Source organism: Crotalus tigris, unplaced genomic scaffold, assembly GCF_016545835.1.
Source record: "Crotalus tigris isolate CLP2741 ecotype Arizona unplaced genomic scaffold, ASM1654583v1 scf7180000023598.3388751, whole genome shotgun sequence".
NCBI classification, from domain to species: Eukaryota; Metazoa; Chordata; class Lepidosauria; order Squamata; family Viperidae; genus Crotalus; species Crotalus tigris.
This window is the reverse complement of record NW_024100068.1, coordinates 1,760,563-1,784,298: the sequence shown is the minus strand read 5'-3', so window position 1 is coordinate 1,784,298 and position 23,736 is coordinate 1,760,563. Positions and strand designations below refer to the sequence as shown.

General features: G+C 38.7%; 1 protein-coding gene across 1 annotated transcript; it reads right to left on the bottom strand.

The window, feature by feature from the left end:
* Positions 1 to 1,254: 1,254 nt before the first annotated feature.
* Positions 1,255 to 23,308, bottom strand: SIX4 (SIX homeobox 4). Its single transcript, XM_039319490.1, has 3 exons — positions 22,347 to 23,308; positions 10,981 to 11,684; positions 1,255 to 7,998 (listed from the first exon to the last, which is right to left on the bottom strand). The coding sequence occupies exons 1-3, from the start codon at positions 23,255 to 23,257 to the stop codon at positions 7,196 to 7,198; spliced, it is 2,418 nt and encodes an 805-aa protein (XP_039175424.1). The 5' UTR covers positions 23,258 to 23,308; the 3' UTR covers positions 1,255 to 7,195.
* Between the last annotated feature and the right edge of the window lie 428 nt (positions 23,309 to 23,736).

Below are 23,736 nucleotides of genomic sequence, written 5' to 3'. Positions count from 1 at the left end.
CTTAAAATTTAACAATCAGCTCCTCCTGTGATTGGATATGAGCAGGCTCCAGCATACAACTGAGTGCAATCGAGCAGCAACTAAAAAATAAAATCCAGTCTAGGCACTGCATTCACAAAAGCATTGCTTCCAGATTACAGGAGGTATTAATTCCATTATGTATTTCATTGATTAGACATGCTAGGAATACTCTACCCAGTTTTGGGGATTGCAACTTAAAAGGGACACGGAGAAATTGAAACAGATTCAGAGAGCTATCATGATTAAGAGAATCGGAAGTTACTTTCCACTGAGAAACAGTTAAAGATGGACACATTTTGCTTGTAAGACTAAGGGAGTTATAACCATAATGTATATGTATATGTATATCTATCTATCTATCTATCTATCTATCTATCTATCTATCTATCTATCTATCTATCTATCTATCTATATTATCCCATCTTTTAAAAGATCAACCTGAGTGTAAAGAGGCACAAGCCGTAAAGCAGTGGAACAGATTGGCTAGAGCAATGATAGACCCTCTCTATCAAACAGAAGTCAGATAGCCATTTGTCAGGAATGATTTAGTCAATCCCAGCAAATGAAGAGGCTGGACTAAATCACCCACGAGGTTCTGCACAACCCATCCATTCTGTTTAAAAAAAAAAAAAGCCCTTCATGTTTGACACACAGAGAAAGAAATGGTTGTTATGGAAGATTTGTATGAGATTTTACTCGTCACTCAACTTAAATGAAAAGTGGCAGCTTTCAATATATGATCCAGAGTGTTCCATGATTTCTTAAAAATAGCGATTCCTTAATTTTTAAAAAAATGGTGGAAATGTTTCCTGTCAGATTGTACTATATTAGTACTTTGTATATTTCTCAGAGAAAATGTATTGTTTTCCAACTAACAAGATCTTTGATTTCTTTTTTGAAGTTGCCTGTTTTTAGACATGTACAGATCGGAACTCTGGAGAATATATCAGAGATTTGTAGTAGATAACTGCTGTGAGAAGTGTTTCTATAAGAACAGTTAAAAATGCTGCAATAAATGATCTAATAACTTTTGACACCCAGCAGATTATACTATTGTTCTTCTGCTGAACAGTGGACAAATAAAAACATTTTTGGTGAACAATTTCTCTTGCTCATTTTTCTCAGAAGGAACTGTTGCATGAGTTGATCCCACAAAGAGCTTCTTTAAGAAAGCAGATGTCCTGCTTTACCATGGAAAATAGCAACACAAGCCAGTTATAAATATAAAGTTTATTCAGTATATATTGTTTAGAAAAATAAGTTCACATTTTAGAATACAAACAAAAACACAATTTTCCAGGCACAAACTTCTACATCAGTGTTTCTCAACTGAGACAACTTGAAAATATGTGGTCTTCAAATCCTAACCACATCTTAAAGTTGTGAAGGTTGAGATACACTGCTCTATTCAGTATAACATACATACATATTTTCCAATCTCTTTGGTTTGAGAGCAAAGTACAGCAATCTCTCCAGAAATGCAATATATCATTCCTTAACAGTGCAGCAACACCCTTGCCTCCTAATATCTACATTCCATGTAATTTCTTCTTTTGTCATAAGGCACAATCAAAACCATATTGATTTACCAAAATAAGTTTTGTTCCAAGCATACAAGTGTGGGCAACAAATGGACACTGTCCAAGCTGAATGCCAAAGACTGAAATATTCACATGCTTTTCTTTCTTAAGTTGAGAAGTATAAAATTAAGTTATTAAAATATTACAAGAAATTTAGAAAACATATGTCAATCTATCCTTTTAAGATACAACTGCTGAGTGATGAACTGCGGAAACAGCTTAGACATAGTTCAAAACCTTCACTACCTTGAGTAACATCCATTCTCCTGATAACAGCAAAGAAAGACTGCTTTATTCCTCCCACAAACAGATTCTTGCTTACTTGTAGTAAGTTGGACAATAGCCATTTACTGAAGGCTGGTTACTATGAGATATACCTAATGATCAAAGGATAACTTACATTCTTTACTAGCAAACCACATTAAACTGAAGGGAGCTGAATAGGATTCCACAGGCTTCACACTGGGCCCTCAACTGTTCAATACTTTTATGAATGGCTTGGATGATGAGATGGCGGTGCTTGTTAAATTTGTAGATGACACAACAGTAGGTTGTAGAAAAAAGCTAATATCCTCCCAAAACCCCCCCCTAAATTTCAAAATAATCTGAAAAAGTTAGGGAAATGGGCCTGAAAACAACAGAGTGAAATGTAACAGAAGACGAAGCAGAAATCAAATGTGTAGTATTGGCAATATTATTTGTGAGAAAAACCTTGGAATTACAATTGATAAGAAACACTATGAGACAATTGTTTGATATTACTGCAAAGAAAACAAAAGGCCCTTGTAGGCCGAATCAAAAGAATAAAGTTTCCAAATTAAAAACTGACAATTTTTCTTTATTTTGCATTGGTCAACATATCTTAAATAATGTCTCCAGTTCTGGGCACCATACTTTATAAAGGATTTAGATAAACTGGAACAGATTTAGAGAAAGGCACTAAGAAAGATCAGAAAATTAGAAATTTATGAACATGTTCAACTTGCATTCTGTTTTCATTAAAAGGAAAAATATTGATTCCGATTATCAAGGAAGGATTAGTTAAAGCAGAGGCTGAATAGACAGTTGTCAGGGATATTTTAATCCAGATCACTATATTAAACATAGGATTGGAATTGATGTTCCAAATGGTTCCTTTCAACTCTATTGATATCTTTGCTGCAGAATTCCAAAATTGTTCAATTTTTCTTTTTCATTTGGGCAAAATATAATAGAGAAAATAAATTATACAATAAAATAACTCAACTGTTTTAGGTGTCAATACAAGTCTGGCAAAATGTTGTGATTATTTAAGTGTCCCAATAAGTTTTCACTCTTTAAAAAGTGTCACCTTTTATTCAGCCTTACCTGGAAGGCTGGAAAAGAGGTAAGATAGCTTTAATGTTACGTTCCTGTGAGTTGTGAAACACTTCTTCCAAGTAATTTTTGATGACCATGACATCATACGGGGAGTAGCTTGAATGCGAATTAAAATATTGTATACTGGAGAAATCTAGAACAAAAATATGATTCAAAGCTCAATTTTTGTCATGTCACCCAATTTCTTCCAGTTTTTCATATAGTATAGATAGATTTATGCGTCCATCAACATGTAAAAAGAATGAATGGTTTTTCTAATTGTTTAGATCAGTAGTTTTCAACCTGTAGTCCATGGACCCCTGGGGGAGGCGCACAATGCGTCATAGGTAGTCCACAAAGGCTTGAAGAAATGTTATGATTTAAATCTTGAGTTAGGTCCTGGGGGTCTGTGGCCACAAAAGGTATTTAAAGGTGGTCCGTGGTGAAGAAAAGGTTGGGAATCACTGGTTTAGATGAGGGGATGTTCACTTTTGGATACACAATTGTTACAAACAGAAATGCAGGCATAATTATAAAAAGCAGTCAAAATGATTTAATGTTTAACCTGGAAGAAAGTAGCATGCGTACATGAAACCAAGACATTTATCATTTATCACAGAGCCTTTCTCCAGAGTCATCATGATCACCTCCAAACCATCACAAACCAATTCATAGAGCCCTGTGATTTTTTCAGTTGAACAGCTCTTGTATCCTCTTCAGCTAAGGAACTGGCGAATGCAGAAACCTGTGTTCAGCCAACACATCCCCCAACTTGCTTCCTAACTTCACAGGTATGTGTTCATAAGTTGGTTCCCCCTCATGTTACAAAGACAGGGAAACAGTGCTGTGGCCTGATGTCTTTTTAACCTCAGGTGGGAAAGGAAGAGAGCTGGGCCAAGGCAAGAATATCTGCAGTGCCATTGCTAAACCAGAAATTCTTCGGCCCAACAGTATTGAAGGCAGTATGCAATCACATCGGTGGGGAGATGTGGTGGGAATGCCACATTTGGAGAGGACCTTAGTGCTTTTGAAACTGGATCCCTGTTTTTTCAAGACAATTATTTCAAGTTGGGAATTTCAAACCTGTTTGGTTTCTTTTATCATAGTTTCTAGGATGCATTCATAGCAATTGGAAAACGCATGCAGATTTCCGAAATGAAAAATCCATCCTGTGGGCAATTTTTCCCCCTCACATTTTGCACAGCAAAGTAGCCTACTACCTAATACATTTTTTCACTTCAAAAATGGTTGTGGGAACCAGCAATTCATAAGTTTGCTTTTCCTTTATAAATAGATTCCTTTAAATCCTAGGAAGCTATCCTGATTTCTGAAAAGGAAGAGCTGCTAAAGTGAAAAGGATAATTTTTCTGAATTACAGGCCTATGAGTTCCACAATTCTGCTAAGCAGTTTTATATTTTACTAGAGAAACAGTGTGAATCTCTTCAAAATACCAGACTAGACAACAACTTGGATACTGTTCTTACACATTTCCTGAAACTATAAAATTGTATTAATTTAGATCACATACAGAAGGACAACTTACTCTTCTCAGAACAGATGATCAATTAACTATGTGGCTCAGCCTCTCTCTGATAGTAGGAATACTACTGATCGGAGCAATTATATCTACTACACCATCACCACCAACCAGCCCCCGTTTTGCAGCTACTATATTCTTTTAAATGAAAGTAGCCAGAGATGCTTTTCATCAGGACGGTCTTAGGTGCAACCACTTAACTTACTGTCTTATTCATTTAAGATGGATCTCTACATTTCAGCAACTTAAGCAGAGCACTTACATACACAGCAGAATCCTGTGTAGATTATACTATTTTGTGTTTGAAAATTAGATATTGATAGGAAAGCAATTTCTCTGCCAAATCAAAATAGCCATGAAACTTATTTTTTCTATGTGCAGGAAAAGCAATAAACATGAGAGATCCAAGTAGGATGTCTGTATTGAACAACTCAAGAAGACGACTACATGGTGGTACTCATTCATACCTCAAAAGCTTTCTTCCAATGTATGCACATTCTGTCAGCCTTTGCTGAAAGATAAGATTTTTCAGTTGATGGAAATTGCACTAACTGGTAATCCAGGCAGACTGTTAAAAGCTAGTAAGGCAATCCTTTTCACCTCATTAAATAAAACAAGAGGGAAGAAGGACGTAAAACAAATAGCCTATTATCTTTCAGGTTCTTACTATATGGTGGATTTGGAAAGTACTTGTTCTATTTCTGCAGAGGTTCTTGAGATAACCTGACTAGATCATTCTTCTTCATCTTTGTTATATTGCAAAAAGAGACAAGGTAGAAATGAGATTGAGAGAATGCTTTTGTGCATGATCACTATCACAAAAAGCACTTAGTCAAAGGAGAGTCTTACATTCAGTTATATCACTGATTTTTACCCAAATCCAATATACTAAAATACTACCAGCATTGTTTATCTGAAATTTAGCTTCTAACAATATTTCATACATCTGAGATTCTTTTAATCAAAATGGATTTTCTCCAAAAGAAAAGATTCTCAAGGGTTCCTATTACCTTCAAAGTGATGAAGCAAGATTTTATTTTGAGTTTGGTATATTGCAGTCATCCTTTCTTAGACCTGTAGGCACGTCCTACATGCAGAAAGGCTGAATGAATGGCAGCATAATCTCTTTTTGCCAAACCATTGCAATTCAACAAGTTGGGTATGGAATATGGAGGAAGAAAGGAACATACTTTGAATATTTATAAGCAACATACCATCTATCAGAGGTATCCTGCATTTATTTCACACCTACTAGTATGGAAATCTCATCCCTGATTTATCAGAGCAATGGAGTTTTCAAGGGAATCTTGCATATGTAAAGGAATTAGGACCACTGTTTTGATTGCTGTCAGACAGATTTTTCTTTTCCTATATTGATGAATCATAGAATATATGTGGAAGGGACCTTCTGGATCATCTAGTCCAACCCTCCCTTCAGTACAGGATTCAATTAAATCATCTTTGGAGGATAACTATCCAGCCTGTTTGAAAACCTCCAGCGAGGAGGAATTTATTACTGTTCTAGGCAGACTCTTTCACTGCTTAACAACTGTGCTGGTTAGAACAAGGATTTAAGGCCACTAGGAAGAAAGGCACATAGGATTAAAAAAAAAAAAACCAATTAGCAGCCATCCTCAAACTTTGTAAATTATCTAAAGCTAAAACAGAAATAACTTTTATGAGGGTTTGTTCTAAAATCTATAAATGCATTTGTTCATAGCCAAACATAAGTCTAGTCCAAATTGTTACCAAAAAAGGAAAGAAAATCAATTAACGAAGCTTTATCAGGGAAAGAAATCTTTAAAATTAGGCAGAAATAATTTCCTGTTCAAAAATACAGAAAGAAAAAAAATAAATTAAACTGCTCATATCTCAAAATGATAAAATGGACACCAATGATTATAAATAGAATCATCCTACTAATAAAAACAATTCTCATTAGCACAATTAAAACAATATTTACATAGGTGGCAGAGCCAAAGATTCTGGGTTGCATAATTTCAAGTGGCAAAATGTTTTCTTCCTCTCCCCCACCAGTTCAAATCAGACAAAGAAAACTTGCACCATTTCAAAAACTATAAAAATTGAGAATGCAGAACATTGGTATTCTGATGGAAAACTTTTAACAACACACATACATACACACACACACACCCAAGAGAGTATTTGCAATTGTGCTCGCAAAAGAAGGTAATAGTAGCTTGTGAGGTATTGCCTAAAGTACTCCTTTAAAGTTGAAAACTGAAATATCACTTTCTCAATGCCCACCATCTGTAAGTAAAATTGAATCTAGACCCAAAAACAGTATGCATTTTCTCTTTTAGTTCCAGTCTTTTTTTAGAAAGAAAATCTTGTTCCTAACCAATAACTATTGGTTAATAAACATTCTGAAATTACCTTGAAACTCTCCCTGTCCAAAGGAGCTACTTGGGTAAGCCAAACCATCTCATATTTGACTGGCATTTCCTTTCCATCCATGTATAATTCCTTTTGATCAGGCTGTAACAAAAGTTAGCATTCATGCAAACTTTGCATGGCAACTTTGTATTCTTAGTGAAGACCTCCTTTTAGTAACTGGATTCTTCTTCAACTATGCATTTTTTACTGTTCTATGTGCCTATGGGGAAAAAAATCCACTGCTGTGCTTCTAGCCTTCAAAGGGAGAGATTTCTCTACTGAAATGCAAATACAAGATTATTAAACTTAAGGGTTTTTTTTTTACAAGTCTTGCATATCTTCTTCCATCTGTACTGTCTGGAGTTTAGCCAGTTGTTTCTTGTCTGTCCCCAGTTCTTCACAGAGTGCATCGACTATATTGCTAGTAACATACTTGGTTTTGGGATCCAGCATCACCGAACTGCTTCCTGATCTGCTTTCTGAATCAGATAAAAAGTTTTCCTTTAGAGTGGGAATGGATTGCAGGATCAGCCGCTGTTCTCGAGTGAAATGGGGATGTCCTTGCAAAGAGAGGTGGGATCCCATGTCATTGCCTGCTACCCCACCGATCCCTGTTAGCGCTGGCTGCACTGGAGATATGGACACCAGGTCGTGGCTGCTGATGAGGGAGCAGTTCTGAAGTGTTGCATAGTTTGCATTACTAATGGAAACAACAGTTGCTCCACTTGTTGTGGAGGGTTGCATTGGTGGACTCTCAGAAATGGCTGAGTTGAGTTCTTCTGCATTTAAAAGAGAAGGTGGTCCAAGGGAAAAGTTATGTGATATAGTCACGTTAACTAAGGAAGAGGTTCCTCCTGGCTGGAGGACCCCATTGGGTAAGTTGTCTGAAGGTAGACTAGCATGAAGTTGGGCATTTTGACCAAGGGGCATGACTTGAGAAAACACCAGGCTCGTTTCCAGTCCTTCCTGTTTCACTGGCTCAACTGCCTGGCTGGTGTTTGGGATGGTGTACACCACAGTGCTGGGAGCAAGGGAGCTGAAAAACACTTTCCCTTGTTGTGCTGTTGTAGAGTCAGTAGTAAATGTGCCATTGCTTGTTGTGCCTTGGTTAATGGAAACACTACCTGTGGTGGGAGAGAAACAAACAAGTAAAAACAAGGGAAAGTTTTAAAGGCACAGTATAAAATTAATAATTGTAGGTTTCTCACTCAGTCACAGCATAAAATTAAACTAAGAGTTGAATTTTCATCTCCCCCATGGTTTTAAAACAAAACTTCCATCCAATAATGTCTATTTAAAAAGGAGATTTTTTTTTTTTTGCTATTCACATAACATTCACATAATGGATAACTGGCTGGATAACTTTGGGCCAGGTACTCTCTTTCAGCACAACCTTGTTTGCCACCTTGAGTTGTTCTACACACACACACACACACACACACACACACACACACGGATAAATAATAGTAATAATAAGGTCTACTTCAGTGTTTCCCAAACTTGACAATTTTAAGGCATGAGGACTTCAACTCCTGGCAACGCTGGCTGTGGCATTCTGGGAGTTGAAGTCCACATGCCTTAAAATTGTCAAGTTTGGGAAACACTGGTCTACTTGGAACTTACATCCTGCAACAATACATTTAATATTACTAAACAACATCTGCCTATCCCAGGCCCTTGGGAAGAACTCAATAGGTGGACAAAAATGCCACATCTAGCCTAAACATCCAGCTAACTCTGCAATCAACCATGTAGTTCCTGATAAATGAAAATATAGGCCATCAATCTAGTTGTTATTCTAATGTTCAAAATACAGATAGATCTCAAAAAAAGCCAATCATACTTTTCTTGCAGGCTTTTGTCTATTTGTGCAAAGCCCATGGATCACCTATGGCAGCCTTGAGGATGTTGTTGAATTAGTACTCTCAGCAATTATGACAGTAGGTGGGAATTGTAATTCAATTCTAACTAATTCTCATAATTGCTGAAGGCAACAATTCAGTGTGTTTGGAAGGCCACAAGGTACAAATCCTGCTTTGAGCGCGGGGGGGGGGGCTGGACCTCCAAGTTCCCTTTCAGCCCTTCTATGTTCTATAAAAATACAGATTATGAGTTAAACTGTTTTTTTTTCTGAATATCTTCAAGATATTTTAACAGATTAATGGTGAAGTGGGAACTATTTAGTCATGGTTTCATGGTCTAGTAGCATATGGGAAAATGTCCTTTCCATCCAGTTCTTGCTTTAACCTTGGCCAAAAGTATGAGAGCTTAAGACAACAACTGATATGGGGAATAAAGTCATGGATCTTCATCTTAAACACTGCTCTCATGATATATTAAAAACATAGGTATGAAAGAGGTGTATGGCTTACTCCACTAACATGGGATAGGACAGTAAACACTGCCAATATGTGATACTTGGTAAAGCTCAAGCAGAGTCAGCCATGATATATAAAGGGAGAAGATAAATATGAACATATGCAAATCTCAATGAGCTTTCAGAAAATAGAGAGATTGGTGAGATTTACAAGAGATAGTACTGGACATTAATACTACATAGTACATAGTTTACCTTTTTCCATGATTATCAAGCACAGGGTTATGTAAAGTAGTGAATAAATGCAAATGCTCACTGTATATACACAAGTGTGCTTCAGCTGTTCATAGGGAATGTTAGAGCTTAGAAGTCATCTCCAGAGGATAAGATTCTGTGTGTGCGCACATGTGTACGCCTTTGAGTCAGCATTGATTCCTGGTGACTTCCTGGACTGGCTCTCAAATAAGACATTATATATGAATGATACATAAGTGAAACTCGGGAAAATTGAGCCAATGTCAACTAGGGATCTCAGTATAATGATTATACTGTAATTTTATACTCACCTAAAAGCATGATCATTTAAAAATAATGAAACATTACCAAATAGGATTGTATAGTAATAGCAAACTGGTGTTCTATCCAGACGATCCTGGCTAAAATCTCATCTGCCAAGGATTAAAGTAAAACCTACTACTACTCCTAGCAGTTACAGGATTTGTCTGTGTTACTTTCTTGGCAACATTACAGAAGTGGTCAGTGATTATTTTCTTCCAGGATATATTTTTTTTCAATTTCTAATCTTCATCTGATAATCTCCTATCCAAGTACTAATGAGGTCTGATCCTGTCCAGCTCTTTTGTGATCAAACATGGGCATGCAATGGAAGGATTATTATACTGTCCCATCATGCATAGTTGTAAATATTATGTGTGCTAACTCTATAAATTATCTGCTTTACATTTTAATATATCCCTATCAAATTCACACTTTCCAAATATGAAAGTACAATAAGTAGTAAACTGAATGTCAATATTTATACATTTCAAATGTGTAAGCTGCAATTTTCCAATTATTAAAAAAATAATAAAAATGTTAGCACACACTAAATATTTGAATGGAAAAACTGGTGGAAATGACATTTAACAAATAATATACAGTAAAACCTCATATTAATGAAGGTTTGTAGGCGAAAGAGAATCACCTTAAACCTGGCTTTATATCATTTGCATGAATTAATGTCCTGGGTAATAATGATGTGCATTATATAAGTTAATGCAAATGACAGACATTGAGAGGAATCACTCAAATTACGTTGAATACAATGGGCTTTGTTATTTTGATAAGGCATCCAAACAGAAACTACATCCAGTGTAAAAATGAAATCTGTTAAACCAACGATTTACTCTCTTGGACAGTATCTTCTGCCACACCTAAGAGCAGCAGGCTAAGTAGGGCTGAACTTTAATCTATATGGCTCCCTTTACTCAAAGACAAAGCTAGCCCTACAGCCAAAACAGGCAAATGAAAAATAGTGTACATCATAATTTGCTGAAGCCTGCTGATATGGGAAAAAGTTTGAATTTTCATTGACTCTCCATCAGTATACATCTAAAAACCTGTTTTGCTGGATTTGGATGTTTTCCCATCAGTACAAGTCTTCACCAGGTCAAAGTGTCTTCTTTTCATGGAAAGGCTCCTTTTGTACACAAGGAGCATGTTACATATCTCCAACGTTCTTAATTTCACAACAAAAAAGCAATAATTTAATACAGTGAAGGGTTTTTACCTCGGGAAGTTGCTGCCGATACTGGGGGAAGCTGCACTGGGGAAAAACTGAGGCCTCCATTAAGTAACTGGCCATTGTTTGCTGAATTAGGGATTTGGACAACGCCATATTGGTTGATTTGGATTGGAGTGGTAAAAGTGACTACTGAGCCACTGTCTTGCGATGCTATTGCTTCTTCGCTTTCTTCCCTCTTTACTTCCATGCTTGGTGTCAAGCCTGGGAAAGAGGCAGGCCCAGAATTGGGGCTGTATGTTGTTGTGGGTGTTGATGATGCAACAGAATTGGACAGAGAAGTCTGGAGGATTTTGAAGTCTTTCACATCTTCTGCAGAAGGGACTAACATGTCACCCATAGAGACTCCATTGCTCAAAGCATTGGGCGATGTTTTGAGTGGACTTGATGATACTGCCTGAGAAGTTCCCATACTGAGACCATTGAGGAGGAGACCATTGGGGCCCTGAATGAAAGAAGTACCATTAAGAAAAACAGATGGATTGGGAGGCATTAGGTTTCCATTCAGTAAAACTCCTGAAGAGCTTAAGGATATTTTGGAGTTTCCAAGTTGCTGCATATATACTTGCTCCATTGGGCTAGGAAGGCTTAAGCTGGCGCCGCCATCGGAGGTGCTTGCTAGAGAACGTGGAGACAAGTCCTCTTGCCCCTTGCTGGATTCATCTTCTGTGCTGGGGTTACCATCCGACTCACTACAAATCAAGAGAGAAGCAACAGTGAATTGATGTGATATCTTCACTGGATTCCAACACTTTACTGATGGGAGAAACAATTATTATACCCACAGAAAACTAACAGATCAAAGAAAAAAGCACTAGATTAGTCCCTATGAGGATTCCACTTTTCCATGTATAAGCTGCGTATGAGAAGAAAAATTAAATAAAAATTTCCCAATGTATTGGTATAGGTATTGCCATCCTGTATATTTCTAAGGCAAAGAAAAAGACTCCAAATTGTTTGATTCTTAGTGACCAAATGCAAATATCCATACAGGTTTTCTTAGCAACAATATGGAAATGGTTTCACATTGCTTTCTTCCAGCATGTTTGTCACTTCCCAGTCTAGCCTACAATGCTGATGCTTCCTGATGATATTAACCAGGTCTGAGCCACTTTAGTTTCCAAGCCCAGGCAACATCAGTCAGTTACTGCCACTTGGTGAGACATGTCTACTCAGAAATAAACAAACAAAGAAGCAAGCAAGCAAGCAATTCTTGTGTCCAGAATTACACCTTTATAGCGGAATTCTATACAGTAAGTATATTATACAGAGGTTCCACCACTGTATGCAAAGTGACTTACTCTGTTTAGTATGTTCAGGTGAATATGCCAAATCTGAACATAACTCTTTAAATTTACTGTCCCCAACATTCCTCAAAAGTCCAAATGTCCAACCAGGCCAAAAATGTTGATTCTAGATTATGTCTCAGGGAAGCAAAATGTAGTATGGCTGACAATGTTTTGAAAAAGCAGAAGAAAAGTAAAAGATTGCAAAGAACTTCAAAAGAAACTCCAATTTAGATAATCAAAATAGGGGGGAATGGGTATCAAAATGGCACAGGCACAATCACATAAAATTATTCTTGTAGTAGTCACTAATCTTACATTTTCTTATTCACTAATGTACGAGTAAGGGATTGACCAGAAAACATTTCTTGGTATTGTGATGAAAAGCCCAATGAAGATATTGGCCAATACTGTGGAAAAAGCAAATTTTATGTTAGCCTTTTAGCATATCCTCTTGCTAATGTCATTGGTCTCCTTCCTGAGATTCTCATCATCCCCCACCCTTTTTAAAGCCATGGAAATATTACTATTTTTTTCTTCATGTAAATTCATAGACCTATCATGCTTGTCTTCCTATAAACTTATAATATGATATGTAATTGGTGCTATAGAACAAAATATTCTGCTACAGCAGAAAATAACTATCCTTTAAGGGGAATTTATTCAATAATATATAGTACTTAACATTAGAAAAGAATGCAAGGGTAATTGTTATAGAAGAACCAAAAAAATGTTAGATGGTTTTTAGGGAACTTCAGGACCCTGAAATTAACTATTACATTGTTTACCTTGAGTACTATGTCCACTTCTGGACATAGCATAATTATGCATAGAATACTGCATAATTCAGAGAAAGACAACAAGAAGATGAGAGAATTAGAAACAAAGGCTTATGAAGACAGAGAATGAAAAATCTAGGAATGCTTTGCTAACTTCGAGCAGGACATGAAGACACACATAGGGCAGGAGGACTACTTATTCCTTATTGTTCCAGTGTTCAAGATTAAAAATAGTTTTAAATTATAGAAAGACAAATTGTGATTATCAGAAAAAATATAGTTGGAAGCAGTTATTTAACTGAACCAATTCTCCACCAAAGGAATGGTGGCCAACCTTTCAAAGGCAGAAGCTAGACAGCCATTTGTTAGAGATTCTAGGATTCTTGAACCAAGTAGGTAGTTAGATTTGATAGTGTAAATGGTCCCTCCCCACACTATCATAGTCACCAATTTAGGTGGATTTAAAAGATGATGAAATAAATTTTCAATTTTTTTGATTCATATGGAAATTCAGTTAATCAATCCATGAATTGGCTAAAATCCATACAACTGGTTGAATAAGACTCCTTTAAGTTGGGTAAAGCTTTACTCTGGACACACTGAAGCAACAAAGTCCCTTCCACATGTTTTGGGATAAAACATTTCATTTAAAATAGAGCAGAATGTGTGCAAGCATTTTGCCAGGTATTATATTCAAGTTATATTAATTTCAGAAACTGAAACATGTCTGGGTCATATTTTTAGGACAATATATTTAATGCAAACCTAATGAAATATATACTAGAAAACCAATTTAGCTAAACAGATAAACAGAATGACCATGGGTAGGCAAACAAGCAGTGAGAACAAAAGTGACTTCCTGCTGGCTTTCCCATTGCTCTTGTTTATGGGAAGCTGGCAGAGAGTGTTGAAAATCACAATCACCTGAATATGGCCGACTACAATTACATTGTAGCAGCCACAACTTTGCAAATACAACTGGTGTGAATATCCTTGAAATTTCAATACACATTTATTAAATTTCTATGTTACCCATGTCGCCTAGAGATACTCTAGCTGGCTTACAACCAAGTAAAAACAAATGGATATCTGGACCAAAAGTTAAAGAAAGAGAATTCTCAAGGAATGTTTGCATATAAAATAATACTATAGCTTCAAAGGATAGATCACTATTTTAGAATACAAGCATGCTAAATATTTTAAAATGCGATTTTTACTTCTAGTTTTAAAAGTTTACGCTAAAATGCATGGGAAGATTCCTATTCTTCTAAGGCTATTAAAACAGGTTTTTAAACTGTTTGATTTAAGTACTTTGCAAGTTCCACTGATTTAAGGAATGATTTAAGGACATACATAACTCTCTCACTGAGGTCCATAAAAACCTGAAAGCACTTAACTTTGACTGGATTATATCCAAACTATTTAGATAATAGGTTCATTTAAAAGAAAGACTTTCTTCATAATCAGCTTCAGACATTAGACATGGACCACTTGTTTGTATATACATGGAAAAGAAAGAGCTGCAAAGATTAACATTCTTAATGTGTTTCTACAGTATCTTCATCAAAGACAAAGCATCATTATTACTCTTTCAACAGTGTTGAAAGATTTCTAATTACTGCAGTGTGCAGCTTTTACATTAGGCAATTTTCATGAAGGAATAAGCTGGCATTCTCCCTCACTAAAAATCTTGACAAAATGTATGTTGCAGTTATTTTTATGTGGTTTGATTATCCACTATGGGTGGATTCATACAATATGTAGCTAACTCAAGACCAAATTAGTCACTTGATCAAGCACAGTGTATGAACCTAATCTGATAAATCATGATGTGATAAATCATACTATAGCTTGTTTAGTTTTGATTGTATGCTGTGTGAATCCAGAAATTGTGATTTACAAAAAGACCTGGGTTATGTCTTAATGAGTTGCAAAAATTCACTGGATACTGATTTGTTGAATAAAGTATAAACAATCCACAGCCCGGATCAGAACGTGAACCTCTGCTGTGGCAGAAAGCTGAGAAAAATGACGAATGTAATATATACATACCAATCATTCCACATCCTTTCAGGATAAATAATTTTATAATACAAATGAATAAATGAAGTAATACAGCTTGGTTTCATTCTTCTCTATTTGTTTCCTGAATGCATATCTCCACACAGGGGCAAAAATGATAAAAACAGTAATTCTGGACATAAACAAAAATAAATAAATTAGATAATTTTACTTATTTAATTTAGTAAGATTTAAAGTCACTTTTGTATTCTTAGAATGCTAGGATACATTTCTTGCTATTCAATAATGAAAACGGCATTTCTTGCTACTGTACTGTATTTTACAGTTTTTAAATTAACATATACCTCCATTCGCAATTAACAACAAAAATACTTCCAGAAGTATTTCTACCTATTGTTCAGGGAACTATATGATAAATTCTGCCTGCTCATCAAGATTTCTCAGATTAAGAATCCAAAGAAGTTGTGATGCATAGTAATAATAATAATAATAATAATAATAATAAAGTTGGAAGGGACCTTGGAGGTCATCTAGTCCAACCCCTGGCTCAGGTAGGAAACCCTATACCATTTCAGACAAATGGCTGTCCAGTCTCTTCTTAAAAACTTCCAGTGTTGGAGCATTCACCACTTCTGGAGGCAGGTTGTTCCACTGGTTAATTATTCTAATTAATTAATTAATCATTGTTCAAAATTTGTAGTGATCTGCTGTTCCAAAATTCAAAAGTGTTGCTGGATCTTTGCAAACTTTATTAGTGTATCAGCAAAAATAAATTGCTGATTTATGCTGTGGTGACACAGTGGTTACAATGCACTATTGCAGGTTGACTTTGAGCTTACCATTAAGTAAGGCAAAAGTTAGCAACACCATATATATATTCTGCCAATATTAGAGTAAGCCAAATGCAAAAATACCAAGATCCCATTATGGTATGAAAAAAGAAATAATAGATTGGTAGGGATCATAATATAATGCATTTAATGCCCAGCCACACATGTATCTCTATTGTTGATAGATAATTTCCTGCCCATAGGGAGAAAAATTCTAAAGAGTTTTAAATGCATTGGTTCCAATGTTAGTCAAATCTTTCAAGTATTGTGAAATCTATCAGCTCTTCTATTCACTATGGAAAGAACTGTCCAGCATACACAGCTTGTGCTCTTTGTCAAATATCACACGTGTACAATACAACAAAGTTCATATCACTCTGTCTTCTGTCTCATTGTCCAGGTGCTTTTAGAAAGCCTGCAGAAATGGTGCCAATGCTGCAATATCTGCCATTCAGTAGTAGAAAATGTCTATAAATGGAGATGTAACACAGATATTCAAGGTAACAGTTTTTCAATTAGATCAGTGATTTGATCTGGTCCCTTTAAGAACTACAAGAAGGTATTTTTAAAAACAACCAGATCATCACAACTCTCAATGGCAAATTGTGTAAATTCAGCATGACCGAGAGTCATTTTTGGTCAAGCAGATAAGACTCCAGACTAAAAAACAGAAGACTGTGAGTTCTAGTCATGCCTTAGGCATGAAAGCTGGCTGGCTGATTTTGGACCAACCACCTTCTCTGAGCCCAACTCACCTCACAGTATTGTTGTGGGGAAAAATAGGAGGAAAAAAGTAGTATTAGGCATTTTCGCTGCCTTATTTATAAAACTAATGAAGGTGGAATAGAAATGAATACTAAATAAAAACTTCTGTGAAATAGGTGGTTTTTGTTTTGCTCAACTTTGCATCTGCCAGTTTTTACTAGGTTTTCCCATGTTCTAGGATCAAGGGGAGGAAGAAAAGATCTCTTTCCCAGCCTATCAGGAGACACCAAGGCAGAATCTGGAACTAGCATTTTGTTCCAATATTAAGATGAATTGCTTCTACTATTAAAAAGTCAAAGCTTAGAGAGTGCTTGCACTTAAAGCGGTATATAAGTCTCATAAATAAATAAATAAAGCCTTTTTTTGAGTAGGTATAACCAAAGGAAAACCGCAGCAAGAACGTTCCTGTAATAAGCATAATAGACATCTAGTGATGTATAGTAAGGCAATATCCTGATCATCAAGTTGCCCCAAATGGCAGTGGTTGGTCTCAGACACAACAGTCTACTAATGGCAACTTGAACTGATGAATTTACCACCATTGTGAGAGAAGGACCAAATTGTGTTAGCTGCCTTCAATCCTGGGTATTTCTCAAGGGAAGAAGAAACAGCACAGCAGGAGAGTGGAAGAAAAAAGTTACTGTAGCCAAAGCTGATCAGAGGGAGGATACCCTTGCAAATAAAGAGGGATTAGTTGTTTCTGTTTGATTACTCTCATATATGCAATTCTTTCAGATAAAACAAAGGATATTTTATAGACATCTCTACAAGAAGCTACCTTTTTTTTTGGGAAATCACTTAACAGAAAGGACTAAGGAAGATTTCTAAAAGGACTGGTATACTAGACACATACAAAAATTAATCCATAAGCAGTAATTAATGCATTGCAAAATAAGTAGGTATCTTCTCTTGAAAGAGAGAAGTTGGTTGTATTCCAAGAGTTCATAATCTCATGAATGATGCTAACAGCTGAAAGCAGTCTATTCTTAGATAGGAACAGGGGCAACAGTTCATATTTCTATAAGGAAGGCAAAAAGAGCCAGTTAATTATCATGATTACAGTGGATATGTTCATATAACTTATTAATCTATGGTTAGGTGAACTATAGTTTAAATTAATCCAGCTGTCTGAGTTTGGAGAACTCTCAGAACTACAAACTTATCATACAGGTTTATTTCCAACATACATAAAGCCACAAACTAGCCAACCATTATTTTAGCCACTTGGACTGTACAAACTTCTCCAAATTAAACCAGGGAAATCTAGGCTGAATTTCCCATCCAGCCACAAAACTTATTGAATATATATCCACACAATACAATTAATAAGTCAGTTATAAACATAGCAATTCATTTGCATGATGTACAAAGATCAGTTTGAGGTTCAGCTTTTGAGAATTAATTTTAAATTTAAATTTAAATTGTTAATTTGCTATTATTGCAATTGTTAATTTATTGGTTATGATTCAGAATGTCTGAACCCAATCAGTGGTAGCTTAGTCAAAAATCATGATTCAACAAACCACACTATGAACTGCATAGCTAATAACTTGTAGCTAATATTTTTACTATTTTATGAATGCAAAGTATTATTGACTTGGTCTATCTATCACATTAACTCAGGGGTGTCAAACTGCCGGCCTGCAGGCTGGACGCGTCACACAGAAGCCACGCCCACCCCATTGCCGGCAATGGCAAAACAGTCCCGATACGTTGCTCGACGTCACATGACGTCGCGAGTTTGACATGTCTGCATTAACTAATCAGAGCACAACTAATAGGGTTTGATAGAATAACATTATTCCTTTGCTCAGTGCATGAACCAAGATTAGATGTTTCAGGGATAGTAATTGCTTACTCTTTTTAAATTTCAGAGCTGCAGCCACAGAGATGATGCTTTTACATAAAAAGAATTTGTGTCTTTGACCTTGTGCACACGCCAACATTTATTGGCTGGTGATCATTACTATCAGTGAACCAGTCAATTGATTGAACTTATAGATGCTATAGAAGTTAGGTGTCCAACCTTTTGGCTTGCCTGGGCTGCATTAACTATATATAATATAGTTAATGTAGATAAATCACATAATAATAAAAGTTGATGAACTTGTGAGGCCATCTTACTACCGTAGGTGTCTAGGACTGCATGAGGCCTGTAGGACAAGGGTTGGGCATGCCTGCTGTAAACCATCTACTGTGATCTAAAGCAAGTTGAAACTGGCCCCAACCTCTATAAACAGCTTTGCTAGCCAGAATTTAATTTTAATTTAATTTAATTTTAACAATTTGAAATTGTTTAATTTTTTTAAATGAACTTTCTTCAGCACACAAAATTATGCTTGGCAATATTGATGGAAACAGAAGGGGAAGACAACTGATAAAATGGATGAAAAAGATCAAAGAGATGCCCTTGGAAAAGTAAGGAATTATTACAAAGAATAGGACAGGAAGGCAAACATTTGTCTATGCCAGGGGTAGGCACCTTGGCTCTTTTATCCTGGCTTAGGAAGTCTATGTAGTTACTATGAGTCAAACCCAACCTGGCAGCTTCTAGCTAAACAAAAAAAATGTTTATAAAAAGAGAAAAAAATACAATGTAGCCCACAGTTACACTACATAATAAAGTTTGGTCTTGGTTTACGCTCCTTTCTGAAAGCTTGGAAAGAAAAAAAAAACAAGGATCCTTTTAACATGGAAAATATCCGGGATCTTAACAATCATTTTACCCACCAAAGAAAAACTGTTTTCAAAAGCACAGCAAGGCCCAGAAGGTAATTATTTCATAACATAACACATTCCCTCCCCAAGCCCCTTTATTCTTTAGGAGCTGTAGCAAGTCCAAACATCCACACATGCCTTCAGTATTCTGTACTTCCACCTGGCTACAGTTTGCTGACTGGCCCTCCTCCACCCCACTTCTCACTTGCCATTTGTGCATTTGGTGCCTTTGCTCCAAGGGCACAAAAGGGGGCTGGATCAGCACAAATGTGCCCTTATTTGAAAATAGGTCTTTGAGGCTTTAAAAAGAAGAAGAAGAAGAAGAAGAAGAAGAAGAAGAAGAAGAAGAAGAAGAAGAAGAAGAAGAAGAAGAAGAAGAAGAAGAAGAAGAAGAAGAAGAAGAAGAAGAAGAAGAAGAAGAAGAAGAAGAAGAAGAAGAAGAAGAAGAAGAAGAAGAAGAAGAAGAAGAAGAAGAAGAAGAAGAAGAAGAAGAAGAAGAAGCAGGCAGCAACGTTTCTTGACTTCAACCAGTCCCTCTAAAAAGAAGAAAGGGAGGCACCTTGTGCAGAGGCAGGTCACCTCACCTGGCTATTGCAAGACAGATGACCATCTGGGATGACCTCTTGTCAGACAACTTTTCCCTCCTTTTAAAAGGTTAGCATTTGGAAGGCCCTAAGTAAGCAGTTCCCTGGAGCTACAGAAGGGATTTCTGCAGCATCAGGGATTATGCCCATGAATTTAGTTGGAAAATAAGAGCTCTAACAGGTAAGATTCCCCAAAGGAAGACTGAATTAACAAATTGTACCAAGTCTTCCATTTGCAAATTCACAACTGCTGGATTCACTGCCACACCATAAATTATCAAACCTCATTATGGCTCAGCATGATGTGAAACCCCCAGCCACAGAGGACTCTGGCTCCAGTGGAGAGACCAGCTGAAAAGACATCTGGCAGGTTGCTTAGAATCATAAACTAGGGAAGACCTCGTTCCCATCTTCTGAGGACATAAACCTGATCCAAATCAGCACAGAATCAAGTTTCACAACAAGAAGAGCAAACAAGGCACCAACCAAAAGGGGGGAGGGAGGGAGATAGCTCACTAGCCAAGCCTCAAATTTCACTTTTTTTTCCTCCCTCGGTGACATAAAACCTGGGGAAATAATTAACGCTGTCAAACAAAATGTGTGGGGAAACAGTTTCCTCACAATCTCCAAACACAAAGAAGCAGGTCAAGGAATAGGAAAAATTTTTTTTATTAAAGGGAAGTATATAAAGGATGCCAGATCTACACAGAGGCATCCTAGGAAGAAACAGAATTTTTCACCTCTGTTAAGGAGAAGATAGGCTGAAGACCTAGAGAAAAGGCCTTCCTTCTGTCAGAGGTAGACCCAAAATACTAGGCTGGACATATAGCAGGGAATAAGGCTATGTTGCAGAGCCTGGCAATGAGATGCTTGGGACAAAGCACCAGGGGGTACAAAGTTTTTAATTTTTTGCAGAAAGAGGACAAATCTTGGGCGTAAACAATAGACCCAAGAAGATCTGAGCTACAAAGAACTCTTGAGGATTAGGGAGAGGAAGGTTTCAGAAAGTCTGGGGAAGCTATGCCCCCAGGCATAGATTTTCTTTCTTTCTTTTTTTAAGATTACAAGGAGAAACCAGAGCTGAAAAATGGGGGTGGAGATTTTGGAGACAGATTGTGAGAGAGGATGGAGAGAAAATTATGTCTAAAGGATCAAACAACCTTTTAGTTTGCAGCCAACAATCCCTTCCCTGAATCCAGCAACCTAAGAAGCAGCAACGTGGAAAAGAAAAGCAAGGTTGTTGGGAAGTGGGAGACTGGAAAGAAAGGGGCTGCTGAAGGTAAGCGCCATATTTGTTAGCAATGAAAGCCAGGCAAGGATAGAGGGCAAAGGAGGGGGAAGAGGGGAGAAAGGCAGACAAGAGGGGAGGGGAACAGGAAGAGCAAGAAAGAAGCAAGGTGTTAGATTGAGGCAAATTGCTCTGATGGAAATGAAACAAAGCCAGAGCAGGAGGTTAGAAAGCAGGAGGGCAGAAGGAGGGCAGCTGGGAGGCCTAGGAATTGAGGCCCAAGGACAGAGTTTGGGAAAGCAGCAGAAGCAACAAACCAGGTGCCTTCCTTGGAGCCATGTTGTTTAATCTTGCCAGGGCCCCAAATTCCATAGGAAGCCTTGAGGAATGCACTGTTTTGCACTCCAGAAACCTCAGCCAACAATACAGGAAGGATCATAATGATGTCCTGCACTGCAGGGATGTTGTGAGGCTTACCGAGAATATATAGGAAGCACTTTGAAATCCAGACCCAGATGGCAGGAAGCCAGCAAAGGAAGAGATGGCATAAGCCAAAGGAGGATTATCCCTCCAATGAAAGCCAGAAATCAAGTGTTAGAGAAGATAGCAGAAGCAATGGACGGAGATACAGGGGATGTAAACCAAGGGAAGTGTGGAATTTACTAAACTCAGAAAAGGATGGGACTCATGCTCACTCTCACCATGATTCTATCTGCTAACCATGCTGGCCATTTCAGACCCTGTTGGCTTTTCACAAGGCCTTAAAGCTTGGTTGTTCCCCCAGCAGGTTAAATGGACCCTGAGGTTGGTCAGTCTAATCTAGTAGTGAAATGATTTTAGATTTCCTACATATGGTACATTGCTTCTGTTATTTTGCACTCTGTTCTAGTTTTAAACTTCAGTTCGCTGCCTAGAGTCATTGTTGGGAAGGGGGGGCAACAGAATTTGTTTCAACGTTTAAAGCATATGTACAGAGCACTCCGAACATGTGCAGTGAGTTTCCTTTCTCCACGGAATTTACGCGGCGAATCTCCAGACACAGAAGCCGCTCTGCTTCCCGCCACGCCGCCCCCCCGCCCCGCTCCGCTCTCGTGGAAGTTGCAGGCTCCAGGGAGCCGTTCCCGCGAACACGCGTCTCTCACCTTTTGGACTGCGGCTCCGCGGGGTTGCGATCCCGTTGCCGCCGGTTTTTGAACCAGTTGCTGACCTGCGTGAGCGAGAGGCCGGTGATCTTGGCCAGGTTGCGCTTCTCGGCCGGGGAAGGGTAGCGATTCTGCTTGTAGAGCTCCTTGAGGGCATTGCGCGACTTCTCCTTGAAGCAGTAGACCGTCTCCTCGCCGTCCCAGATGGTGCGGGGCAGGGGGAACTTCCTGCGCAGGCGGTACTTGTCGACGGCGCCCAGGGCTCGGCCGCGGGCCCTCTCCGCCTCGGTGTAGCGCGCCTTGTACCAGAGCTCCTGCAGGAGAGGATGGTTGGCGGCGTCGAAGCTGTGGCTTTCCAAAATCCCGTAGAGCTCCGCGTACAGCCCCTGGTGGAAAGCCACCAGCGCCCGGGCTTTCAGCAGGCTCTCGTTGCCACGTAGCAGGTCGCTCTGGGGCAGGGACCACAAGAACCGGGCCAGGCGGTCGAGGTTCCCGCCTTGCTGCAAAGCCTCGCAGACGCAAGCGACGTGGTCCGGGGAGAAAGCGAGCAGAGCTTGGGGCGAGGTGGAAGACGACGACGAGGACGAGGAGGAGGACCGAGGCGAAGCCAAGGACAAGGGAGACGCGGCGGCAACAGCGCCGGGATTCCGCCCCAAAAGTTCCGAGTGGAGTAGAACCTGACCCACAACCCGACCGGCTGCTTCCTCCTCGTCGTCCTCCTCTTCCCCGGCTTCTTCCTTCCTTGCAAAAGGAGCTGCCGCTGCAAGTCCGGAAGGTGGTGCAGACGCGGGAGCCGAGCCGTCCGAGGTTACCTTCTCCGTCACCCCGCCGCAGAACATTTCCAATACGTTCTCTTGCTTGATCGTCGCTACCACGCTGGGAATCGCGGTAGTGGGAGAGACAGAAGACATCTCCCCCCCCCCCCGTCTGCGTTTGGTGTTAGGTGGAGGGGCTTCTCCCCCGGCTTTCTCCCCCCCCCTTTTTTTTCTTCTTTTACACCCCCCTCCCCGGAAAGTGCTCACACACCCCTCCTGCTGCTGCTGCTGCTGCTGCTGCCGCCGCCGCTCCTCCTCCTCCTCCTCTTCCCGGACCGCCACCCGGCTGGCGTTTAGCTGATCAAGTTTCCCCTCCGCCACGTAGTAACCATTAAGACAGCTTGTTCTAGCAAAGCTCGTGTAAACGGATCGGGGTTTCTTTCCCCCCCTGCCAGCCGCTCTCCTCTCCCCCTCCTTTTCGTTCTTTCTTTCGTTCCTTCTTTCCCTCCCCAACGTGACTCCTCAGCCCTTCTCTCTCCTGCTACATATTCTTCACAGCGCAAGCAGTCGGCTGGATTCGAGAGGGATCGCTGATTGGCCGACTCCTGTGGGGGGGCGGAGGATCTGGTGTTTCT

Coding starts and splice junctions, on each gene's coding strand:
- SIX4 (XM_039319490.1), bottom strand. CDS start 23,257: ATGTCTTCTGTCTCTCCCACTACCGCGATTCCCAGCGTGGTAGCGACG. Junction 11,685..22,346: donor GCGGAGCCGCAGTCCAAAAG/GTGAGAGACGCG, acceptor CTTGATTTGTAG/TGAGTCGGATGGTAACCCCA. Junction 7,999..10,980: donor ATCGGCAGCAACTTCCCGAG/GTAAAAACCCTT, acceptor CTCCCACCACAG/GTAGTGTTTCCATTAACCAA.